This window comes from Pristiophorus japonicus, chromosome 6 (assembly GCF_044704955.1).
Source record: "Pristiophorus japonicus isolate sPriJap1 chromosome 6, sPriJap1.hap1, whole genome shotgun sequence".
In the NCBI taxonomy this organism is placed as follows: domain Eukaryota; kingdom Metazoa; phylum Chordata; class Chondrichthyes; family Pristiophoridae; genus Pristiophorus; species Pristiophorus japonicus.
The window spans coordinates 96927901-96940453 of NC_091982.1; the positions used below are offsets into that span (position 1 = coordinate 96927901).

Sequence of the window (12553 nt, forward strand, 5' to 3'; positions counted from 1 at the left end):
ATTGGATTACAGAGACATGGCTCGAGGGTGACCAAGGCTGGGAACTCAACAACCAGGGATACTCACTATTCAGGAAGGATAGACAGAAAGGAAAAGGAGGTGGGGTAGCGTTGCTGGTTAAAGAGGAAAGACATTAGCTTGGATGATGTGGAATCTTTATGCCTAGAGCTGCGGAATTCCAAAGGGCAGAAAACGCTAGTGGGAGTTGTGTACAGATCACTGAACAGTAGTAGTGAGGTTGGGGATGGCAACAAACAGGAAATTAGGGATGCGGCAATAAAGGTACAGCAGTTATCATGGGTGACTTTAATCTACATATAGATTGGGCTAACCAAATTGGTAGCAATATGGTGGAGGAGGATTTCCTGGAGTGCGTAAGGGATGGTTTTCTCGACTAATATGTCGAGAATCAACGAGAGAGCTGGCCATCCTAGACTGGGTGTTGTGTAAAGAGAGAGGATTAATTAGCAGCATACCATCCTGGAGTCCCATCTGCGCCCATAGAAATGCCTGTCTGCTCCCCTACCACTATTGCTCTTCCACTTTTCTTCCCCCCCCCCCCCCCCCCCAAACACGGTGCAGTTGAATCACCCATAGTACCAATCAACAAATTATTGCGTGGGAAAACATTAAAATGTTAGTAAAAGTTTTATTTATCCATAATTAATATATAATAGATAGGTGTTACAGTACAAGTGAATATTTACTTCACCTGGAATCTTGTGCGAGGCCCCTTGGGGAATATGGTAGAATTCTTCATTAAGATGGAGAGTGATACAGTTAATTCAGAGAATAGGGTCTTGAACTTAAAGAAAGGTAACTTTGATAGTATGAGATGTGAATTGGCGAGGATAGACTGGCAAATGATACTTAAAGGGTTGACAGTGGATAGGCAATGGCAAACATTTAAAGATCACATGGATGAACTTCAACAATTGTACATCCCTGTCTGGCGTAAAAATAAAACGGGGAAGGTGGCTCAACCGTGGCTTACAAGGGAAATTAGGGATAGTGTTAAATCCAAGGAAGAGGCATATAAATTGGCCAGAAAAGGCAGTAAATCTGAGGACGGGGAGAAATTTAGAATTCAGCAGAGGAGGACAAATAGTTTAATTAGGAGGTTCAAAATAGAGTATGCGAGGAAGCTTGCTGGGAGCATGAAAACTGACTGCAAAGCTTCTATATGTGAAGAGAAAAAGATTAGTGAAGACAAATGTAGGTCCCTTGCAGTCAGAATCAGGTGAATTTATCATGGGGAACAAAGAAATGGCAGACCAATTGATCAAACACTTTGATTCTGTCTTCACTAAGGAAGACACAAATAACTTTCCGGAAATACTAGGGGACCGAGGATCTAGCGAGAAGGAGGAACTGAAGGAAACCCTTATGAGTCAGAAAATTGTGTTCGGAAAATTGATGGGATTGAAAGCCAATAAATCCCCAGGACCTGATAGTCTGCATCCCAGAGTACTTAAGGAAGTGGCCTTAGAAATAGTGGATGCATTGGTGGTCATTTTCCAACATTCTATAGACTCTGGATCAGTTCCTATAGATTGGAAGGAAGAAAATGTTACTCCACTTTTTAAAAAAGGAGGGAGAGAGAAAACAGGGAATTATAGGGCCCAAGTTTTGGGCCGCGTCTAGAACGGCGCAGCCCCGACCTGGACGCCCGTTTTTCGTGCCACAAAGTGCGCCTAAAAAAAACTTAGATTCTCCGGCTCCCTGCTGGTCCTCTGGAGCCGGGCGCGGTGCAGCACAAGCTGTTGGGGGTGGAGCTAGGTCCCTGCGCTGAAAACAGTGCCGGGACCTCTGCACATACGCGCTACAGTGGGCGCGCATGTGCAGTAGCTCCAGGCACCCAAAACTGTGTGGGAGGGGCCCAAAGCACGCAGCCCCTAGCCCTGGCCAAATGGCCTCACTGGGGCTGCGTGGATATGGCTCCAACTTCCTCCTGACCCGTGCTCCCGACCGCCCCTCCCCGGTCCGACCCGACCTCCCTCCACCCCCCTGACCCGACCCGCGCTCCCCCCGACCCCGACCCGCGCACCACCCAACCCGACCCGACGCCACCTACCTGTAAATCTGGTGCTTGGGACGGGCCCTGCCCAAAGTCTTGGGCCCAGCCCGTTCAGCTTCCCTCTCCCTTCTCCTTTCCCCTTCTCCGCCCCCCTTCTCCGCCCCCCTCTCCTCCATCCCTCCCCCTTCTCCCCCGTCCTTCCCTCCCCCGTCCTTCCCTCCCCCTCCCCTCGTTGTCAGAAACAGACACTGACAGACAGAGAGTGAGAGACACTGGTGGCGGGGAGGGGGGGCATCCCAGCACGCTGTTGGAGGGCTCCCGGTGCTGCAGTCAGTAAGAAGAAAATGTTTTGTTTTATTGTTTAAAAAAAATTATTTCTTATTAATTTTTTTTGATTTTTTTGGTTGATTTATTGATGTTTTTATCATTTATTATTGATGGTGGCTCTTTATTTGTAAAACTGAAGTGTTTAATGTTTGTAAACTTCCCTTTAAACCACCCCCCCCCCCCATTCCCTCCGCCTGATTTGTAACCTACGCCTGATTTTCTAAACTGTTGACAAGGTTTTTTGGAGCGTACAAAAATCTTCACTTATTCCATTCTAAGTTAGTTTGGAGTACGTTTTCACTGCCAAAACTTTGAAAACAGGCGAGAGTGGCCGGACACGCCCTCTTTTGAAAAAAAAATTCTGTTCCAAAGTGAAACTGTTCTAACTGACTAGAACTGGAGCAAACTAAATGCCGAGAATTTGTATTTCTAAGATACTCCATTCTACACCAGTTGCTCCAAAAAATCAGGAGCAACTGAGGCCGAAACTTGGGCCCATAGACTGGTTAGCCCAACATCGGTATTGGGGAAAATGTTGGAATCAATTATTAAAGATGTAGTAGCAGCACATTTGGAATTCAGCGACAGGATCGGTCCAAGTCAGCATGGATTTATGGAAGGGAAATCATGCTTGACAAATCTTCTAGAATTTTTTGAGGATGCAACTAATAGAGTGGACAAGGGAGAACCAGTGGATGTGGTGTATTTGGACTTTCAAAAGGCCTTTGACAAAGTCCCACACAAGAGATTAGTGTGCAAAATTAAAGCACATGGTATTGGGAGTAATGTATTGACGTGGATAGAGAATTGGTTGGCAGACAGGAAGCAGAGAGTCGGAATAAATGGGTCCTTTTCAGAATGGCAGGCAGTGATTAGTGGGGTGCCGCAGGGCTCAGTGCTGGGACCCCAGCTATTTAAATATACATTAATGATTTTGAAGAAGGAATTAAATGTAATATCTCCAAGTTTGCAGATGACACAAGCTGGGTGGTAGTGTGAGCTGTGAGGAAGATGCTAAGAGGCTGCAGGGTGACTTGGACAGGTTAGGCGAATGGGCAAATGCATGGTAGATGCAGTATAATGTAGATAAATATGAGGTTATCCGCTTTGGTGACAAAAACAGGAAGGCAGAATATTATCTGAATGGTGACATTAGGAAAAGGGGAGGTGCAATGAGAACTGGGTGCCATGGTACATCAGTCATTGAAAGTTAGCATGCAGGTACAGCAGGCGGTGAAGAAAGCAAATGACATGTTGTGTTGGCTTTCATAGCGTGAGGATTTGAGTATAGGAGCAGGGAGGTCTTACTGCAGTTGTACAGGGCCTTGATGAGGCCACACCTTGAATATTGTGTACAGTTTTGGTTTCCTAATCTGAGGAAGGACATTCTTGCTATTGAGGGAGTGCAGCAAATGTTCACCATACTGATTCCCGGGATGGCAGGACTGACATATGAAGAAAGACTGGATCGACTAAGCTTATAGGGCCCAAGTTTCCACATGATTCGCGCCTGATTTTTAGGAGCAACTGGTGGAGAACGGACTATTTTAGAAATCGCAATTCTCCACATTTTTGTTTCTGCAGTTCTAGTCAGGTAGAACAGTTCTAGTTTAGAACAGAATTTTTTCTTCAAAAGGGGGCGTGTCCAGCCTGATTTGAAAGTTTCCACAGTGAAAATGTACTCCAAACTAAAGTAGAATGGAGCCAGTGAAGATTTTTGTAGAACTGAAAAAACCTGTTCTACACATTAAAAAATCAGGCGCAGGTTACAAATTAGGCGTCCAGAACGAGGTGGGGGGGAAGGGAATTCATTAAATTTGACAATAAATCCTTATTTATACTTCTACAAACATTATACAAATAAATCCAACCTGAATAAACATTTATAAGCCAAGAAAAGATTAAATAAACCATCTTCCTACCTGTGTGAAAGTGCTTCAGCCAGGGAGAATTCTGCAGCCGTTCGTGCCGCTGAGCGAGAGAGCGCGAGAGAGAGGGGGGGGCGCGTCGGGTCGGGGAACAGGAGCGTGGGTCGGGTCAGTCGGGGGGGGTGGGGAGCGGGTCTCGAGTCGGGGCGGGGGAGGAGCGGGTGTCGGGTCTTGGGTCGGCGGGGGGGGGAGCGGGTGTCGGGTCTCGGGTCGGCGGGGGGGGGAGCGGGTGTCGGGTCTTGGGTCGGCGGGGGGGGGAGCGGGTGTCGGGTCTTGGGTCGGCGGGGGGGGGAGCGGGTGTCGGGTCTCGGGTCGGTGCGGGGTGGGAGGCGGGTGTCGCGGGCGGGGAGCGGGTCTCGGGTCTGGTCGGGGGGGGGGGGGCGGGGGCGGGGGAGCGAGTGTCTGGTCTGGTCGGGCGGGAAGCAGGAGCTGGCTGTGGGAGGAGCCTCATTCACGCAGCCCCAGTGAGGCCATTCAGTCAGGGCTAGGGTCTGCGTGCTTCGGGCCCCTCCCACACAGTTCGGCGCCTGGAGCTACTGCACTTGCGTGCCGACTGTAGCGTGCATGTGCAGAGGTCCCGGCACTGTTTTCAGCGCCGGGACCTGGCTCCGCCCCCCCACAGCTCGTGCTGACTGCGCCGAGTGCCACAGGACCTGTAAGTAGGTGGAGAATACCGAGGATTTTTTTAGGCGCGAAAAACGAGCGCCCAGCTCAGAGGGGTGCCCGTTTTTTTTCTTGTGGAAACTTGGGCCCTATGTCACTGGAATTTAGAAGAATGAGAAGGGATCTCATAGACACATATAAAATTCTGACGGGATTGGACAGGTTAGATGTAGGAAGAATGTCCTGATGTTGGGGAAGTCCAGAACCAGAGGTCATAGTCTAAGGATAAGGGGTAAGCCATTTAGGACTGAGATGAGGAGAAACTTATTCACTCCGAGAATTGTGAACCTGTGGAATTCTCTGCCACAGAAAGTTGTTGAGGTCAGTTTGTTAGATATATTCAAAAGGGAGTTCGATGTTGCCCATATGGCTGAAGGGATTAAGGGATCTGGTGAGAAAGCAGGAATGGGGTACTGAAGTTTCATGATCAGCCATGATCATATTGAATGGTGGTGCAGCCTCGAAAGGCCGAATGGCCTACTCCTGCACCTATTTTCTATGTTTCTAAGAATATTTCCACGTCTGTTCATTTGCCATTTTTTCCTCAGCAACTGAAATCTCTAATTTCCAAAATAAGATGAGGAACAAAAATCGACACATTTCACAGTAAAATGCATCAATTATTTTTGTGTATTTATATATTGTCATTAACATTTTTACCTCAAGGCCTTGGCCTCTCAAAATCTTAGCTTCAGATAGGATATTTTTTTCTGAAGATCAGTTGATGGGAGTGACCAACCCTACCTATGAAGTCTGAGTATATGCAGTTATTATAATTTTTCAGCATATGTATTTATGAATCATTATATTTTGTAACAATGTTGCATTTCCTTTTCCTTTCACATTTTTAAACAACATAAATATAATGTATTTTTTTCAGCTGGGTTAATAACTTTGGTCATGAAGGACTTGGTCTCATGCTAGATGCTTTGGAGAAGCTGTTGGACAAAAAACAGTAAGTAGTAACCAACTGTTCCAGTTTAAGAACACAAGATGAGGTGGAAAAGAATTGGAAACATAAATAATCATGCACCAAGACACTTAAAAACTTTGGGTATTCAGATTTTATGTACGTTGTGCTTTGGTTGGCTAGTCATTGAGCACAGTTCTCCTCATATAGCCATTATAATCATTTTTGTAGTTTTTCCAAAATGGTAATTCCCTTTACCCATATCCTTTATTTCTGCTGGACATGAATACTGCCCTTGGTCTTGAATTTATGCGTTCAATATCCCAGGAGATCAATTAGTATTATTTAAGTGTGCATGGTGGTTCAATGTGAATGTTTTGTCTAACCGTCCCAAGTTTTAAAACAAATTATTGCAATTCAAAACATGTATTTCATTCAAGTTTTTAACAAAGCATGGCAATTGTTGTTTGAAGACTATATAATCTATTTTCATAATTGTTTTACCCAGACAAGAAATGATTGACAAAAGAAACCAGCATAAGCTTATCCAATGTCTGAAAGCATTTATGAACAACAAGGTAAGACCTTTTATATTTCAAAACACATTGCATCAATATGGCATGTAGAGGGCATAATTCTATTTCAGAATTCAGAATTTTACCTGTTGTATCAGTCACTGTCAATCACTGCTCTCCAATAAAAACTGCTGTATATCCATGCCGTTGCATGTATCCACAAGAGGTTACACGAAGTCTGCTCGAGAAGCCAAGTACTGGTTAAAATCTAATGTTGATCAAAATTTGGTTGTTACTTCAGTCTGATATTTGAATTTTGAATCCTGTGATGTGTTCCATCATTCATATTATGCATTCTATCTATATTTAATAAGAATTTTGAAATATTTAAACTTTAAAAATATATTAAAATAAAAGTGTTTCTCCTTATATTTCTACATCTGTTATGTACTGTGTAAGCCTAACATTTTTAATAATCCATGCACTTTAAAGAAAAGATAAATGTTTTCCAGTGCCATACAGAAAAATATCCTGAAAATGAATGGTTGGCCTTGGATTGTGGGCAGGTGGAAATGGGGCACAAGCAGTGATTTGGAGTCAAAGTAGCAGAGACTGTAGTCGGTCGGTATGAAGAATATTACACTCATGCAGGGGTGGGGTGGGGATTTGAAGATTGGCATCTTAAAGTTGATTCACTGGAGCACTAAGCCTGTGAAGCTTGACAGGAACTAGGAAGACAGGTTCATGAGACTCTGTATGGAAGAGGAACAGGCCACAGTTTTCTTGATTAGCTGAAGTATGTGCAGGGTGAAAGCTAGGGGGAATCCTTAAGCCTCAGTTTAGGATTTTAGCAATGGTGAAAAGAGGTAGGTTCCAGAGGTGATGAATACAGTGTTGCTGGTTATTGGATGAAAGCAAGACATCACTGCATTTCACCTGAGAATGTTGATGGACTTTGAGCCACAGGCCATCCAAGTAATTGCTTGGTGAAGTTAAAGTGGATTTCTTCAGCTTTGCTGACTTCGAGTAGAATGACATTTTAAATTATCCTCCTTAATATCGGACATGCAGTTAAAAATTGTCGTAATGTTTATAGTGTGGTAGCAGAGAGATAGATTTAGATTTCATCACTGCTCGTGGAAGCTGGTCCAAGAAGTTGATTTGCCAAGGGGTATCATGCAAATGATGATGAGGAGGATGTTGAGGATGGAGCTCGGGGGCAAACTGGAGGTGACTGTGGAGCATGGGAGGAGAAACCTTTTGAGGACTTTATTGAGACAAATATGAGTAGAACTATGAGACTGCTGTGCCATAGAGATAGACTGTATAGATGAGATGGTATTGGAGAATAGAATGACCAACAATGTTGAAAGCAATAAAGAATAAGAGAAAGCTGGACAGTGATAGTGAGCTACGATCACAGTTATACATAATGTTGGTGGCTTAGATGAGGGCTGTGGTTAGCCAGTTGGAGGACTAGAAGAGAAAGATGTAATTGTGTAGCTGGCAGTAACAACAACAACAATGAAGAGGCAATTTATAATGAAGTGGTGGAGCAAATCTTGCTATATGAGATAAAATTGGAGTAATAGAATTTGGCCACGAAGAGGGAATGGTGGTATTTCTTACTGATCAAGTCAGATCTGGCAATAATTTAGATTGCAGGATAACTTAACTTGACAATGTGTGACTTGAGACAGTACTTGATTGAATCTATTGGCAGATACAAAATTTACAGGGTACTATGTTGTAATTGTATAAGCTTCACCAAATTTGTTTGGGTGGAACTGTAGGACCTAACGATAAAAAAAAAATAGTTTTTGTGCTCAGTGGTCTATATTGTGTCTGTATTGTCATCTCTGGTCACCTTGAGTTAATGATCCCCATGTGAATGTTATGATTAGACTTTTAATGAAGCACCACAGTATCACCACCAAATTCATCATATAACCTATAAATCTACTTTTTGTCTTCTATTTAGTTTGGGTTGCAAAGAATACTAGGCGATGAAAGGAGCCTGTTGCTATTGGCAAGAGCAATTGACCCAAAACAAACAAACATGATGATAGAAATTGTCAAAATTCTCTCTGCAATTTGCATTGTTGGCGAAGAAAATATGTAAGTTAAATATACTTAGATTTTCTATAACCCATGCATGTACTGTTCTGTGATAAACAGTTCAATGCTTTATTATGAAATCTCAGTTCTCCTCTTGGATTCTCACCAAACTGCTGCACCCTATTCCCACCAAACTATCGACCACTCAACTTCCTTTTCTGACTCCCATGTTAGCTGACATTGTTAACGGTTCACTCTCCACAGGTACTGTATCCCCTCTCCCTCAAATCTGCCATTATCATCCCTCGCCTCAAAAAAAGTCAACTCGCGATTCCTCCATCCTTGCAAACTACCGCCCCATCTCCAACCTCCCTTCCCCCTTCAAAGTCCTTGAACGTGTTGTCGCCTTCCAAATCCGTGCTCATTTTTCCCGCAATTCCATGTTTGAATCCCTCCAATCTGATTTCCGCACCTGCCACGGTACCGAAACAGTTCTCATCAATGTCACAAATGACATCCTTTGTGACTGACAAAGCTAAACCATCCCTCCTCATCCGTCTTGACTTGTCTGCAGCCTTTGACACGGTTGACCACTCTATCCTTCTCCAACACCTCTCCACTTTCGTCTAAATGGGTGCGACTGTATTTGCCTGGTTCCATGCTTATCGATCTAATCGTAGCCAGAGAATCACCTGCAATGGCTTCTTTTCCCGCCTCTACATCGTTACCTCTGGTATCCCCTAATCTACATGTTGTCCCTTGGTGACCTCATCCAGAAGCACAGCATCAGTTTTCACATGTATGTTGATGACACCCAGCGCTACCTCATTACCACTTCTCTCGACCCCTCCACGGTCTCTAAATTGTCAGATTGCTTGACCGACATCCAGTTCTGGATGAGCAGAAATTTTCTCCAGTTGAATATTGGGAAGACCGAAACCATTGTTTTCAGTCCCCGTCACAAACTCCATTCCTTCGACTGACTCCGTTCCTCTCCCCAACTCTTGTCTGAAGCTGAACCAGACTGTTGTTTGACCCTTAGATGAGCTTTCGACCACATAGCTGCAGCATAACTAAGACCGCCTATTTCCACCTCCGTAACATTGCTCGTCTCCGCCGTTGCCTGAGCTCATCTGCTGCTGAAACCCTAACCCATGCCTTTGTTACCTCTAGACTGGACCAATCCAACACACTCCTAGCGGGCCTCCCACATTCTAACCGATGTAAACTAGAGGTGATCCAAAGCTCGGTTGCCCGTGTCCTAACTTGCACCAAGTCCCTATCACCCATGACCCTTATGCTCACTGACTTACATTGGCTTCCGATTAAGCAACGCCTTGATTTCAAAATTCTCATCCTTATTTTCAAATCCCTCCATGGCCTCGCCCCTCCCAATCTCTGTAATCTCTTCCAGCCCCAAACACCCCACCCCCCCGAGATGTCTGCGCTCCTCTAATTCTGTCTCCTGAGCATCCCTGATTATAATCGCTCAACCATTGGTGGCCTTGCCTTCTGTTGCCTCGGCCACAAGCTCTGGAACTCTCTGCCGAAGCCTATGGCTCGGTGTCAAATTTTTATCGCATAATACTCCTGTGACGTGCCTACAATGTGAAAGGTGCTATATAAATACAAGAATACAAGTTGTTGTTAAGTACTTTGTTTGTTGCTTATTGTGCTGCATCTTGGCAAGTGGTTGGTAAGAGGAGGGAAGGAAAGGCATGAGGGACTTCACTAAATTGCTGAGCTCTCAAAAACAAAAGTTCTATAAGCTTGCTTTCATACTATTGTCATTGACTTGTGTGTTATATTGTTAGAAATGGATTTAATATCTGAAACAAACCTCTATTAATGGATATCATCTCACTTGAAATATCTTTCAATAGATATTTTTTGTTCTATAATTAGTGATGAATTTCAGTGTTCTGTTTTTCAATTCAAGGTAACAGAATTTTGTCACAGAAAACACAAGCTTGAGTCATTGAGGGAAATAGATGTATTTGTGTAATTTGATTCTCCAGAAGGTGAAAATAATATAATTTGACAAAAATAACACAATTTTCCAAATAGAATTTGTAACCTGTAATGGAAAATTTCAGAAATAGCTGAAGCATTTAGACTGTTGCGATCAGTGTTGGGTTTCATTTTTAGCTTCTGAAACATATGTTTGGAAATAGTTATTTTGATATGTATTTAATAAATTCAAATTAATAATTCTCCAATATGCTATCATTGAAATTTTGCTGTGTCATATTGTACTGTTTTTTTTTTCCCACTAAGTGGCAGCCATAGCAGTACTTTTACGGATTAAAATGACTAATTTCATGAAAGAATGATTGTTTCAATGTTTCAGTGTGAAGCAGGTTTTCTATATCATAAACACAGTTTGAATGTAGCAGTATACCATATATATTTATATATTTGAGAGTGTATGGTAGTTAGAGAAGAATTAAAATGGAAAGTGGTTTTATGAACATGCTGCTAAGACTTTTTTTCTCTAATTCTTTAGCCTTGATAAAATCTTGGAAGCTATAACCACAGCTGCAGAGCAGAATAACAGAGAACGATTTGCACCCATTGTAGAAGGACTGGACAATCATGAGGCGCTTCAGCTGCAGGTGAATGTTTATTGCACAGTGTAGTCTGTCATCAATGAATTGGCATCAAATAGAAGTGAACATGGTCTTATGCCATCATATTATGCACTTTGTCCCTGGTGATTCACTTGAAAAATTATTTGTGTGTGTCAGTGCTGACAATGCAGTACTACACCACTCGCCTGATTTCATACCTAGCACAAGCAGAACTGTCTTGAAAAGACTGCTCTGATACCAGTTTGACCTTTGCTAGCTCAAGTATAAATAGCAGCCTTTGTGAAGCCCTAAGCTTTTTTTTCTTCCGTATTCAGCCTTCTCTAGACACTGGAGTGGCACTCAGCTGCACAAAGTTTTGGGGAAACCACATGGTGGGTGATACCCTCAGTGGTATATTTGACATTGAAGTAAACCAACTCACATAACACCCTGTTCCTACTCACTATCTGTACATGTCAGCGCCAATTCAGTTTTCTCCACCAAGGATCATTGTTTTGGGGTTCATAAAAATAGCGATTCGTAAGGGATTTTCCAACAAGTTTAGATAGTTTTTCCTCTGGTGCTTAAACTATACTAGTTATTGATCATGCTTGACAAAGTGAAGTGGTGCTTAAGTTCTTGATTGAGTTCTTAATCCTTAATTTCCTGCCAAAGATAATTTCTTATTTCCATCTGGATCAGGAAATTACTTTTTTTTTCTGCCTCCTCACAAATTTGAATGCAAAACTGGGCTTGCACTGTTCAGTTGATTATAGAATTTTGGCCTTTTGTTCAGAATGTACCAAATCACTTTGTCAAACATGACAGTTAGGGGTTCTCATATGGTTTTAAACCCCAGCAGAAGCCAATTTCCATGGAATCATAGAATGATACAGCACAAAATGAGGCCATTTGGCCCATCGAGCCTGTGCCAGCCAGTTAAAATACAGCCTCCAATTCAGCTCAAATAGCATCAAAATTGAACCAGTGATTGTGTTGCCCTCCAGAAGGGAGCAACGACCCGCATTTGACTTTCAACATCCCACCAAAACCCCTTGACAAATAACATAAATCTCCCTCCAGCTGGTCCCTCGGCATGCAACAGCACTTTCTGCTATTTCAGAGAAGAACAACGAGATCCATTCCTTCTCCACAATCTAGCGCTCCTGGAGTGTGGTAATGGTTGGAAGTTAAGATTTCCCTTGGCTGTGTGACCATTGCTGGAGCAAGATCACGGCACCAGTGCATGAAGCCACCATCAGCCTCCAGTCTACGCCTTAATAAAACCCCGTTGCCAGGTTTCTTCACAGTAATCAGCAGCCTGTGCTCAAATGCTACATTGCACAACAACCGCTCCACAATACATCTGCAGGTGCAAGGGATTGCAAAATATGGTCTGTTCTCATTGTTGCCACCTCTCTGCTAGGGAACTTAGTAACCTATTAAACTGTCCTTGCACCCATTCCACAGCTGCTGATTGGCTATCTTAACAACATAAGACAGATAATGTCTCGTGCTTGGGCTCAGCATCTGTGGATGATGATTCAATTTGTAGCTATCTGCTG

The 12553-nt window shown here is 43.3% G+C and overlaps 1 protein-coding gene across 1 annotated transcript in view; it reads left to right on the top strand.

Annotated features, from left to right (window-relative positions):
* The window catches only part of diaph2 (diaphanous-related formin 2), a 503895-nt gene that overhangs the window by 373453 nt on the left and 117889 nt on the right, over positions 1-12553 (top strand). The window contains exons 7-10 of the mRNA XM_070883985.1: positions 5816-5890; positions 6354-6423; positions 8342-8478; positions 10925-11033. Coding sequence (XP_070740086.1) covers positions 5816-5890; positions 6354-6423; positions 8342-8478; positions 10925-11033 — 391 coding nt within the window. The remainder of the gene's footprint in view (positions 1-5815; positions 5891-6353; positions 6424-8341; positions 8479-10924; positions 11034-12553) is intronic.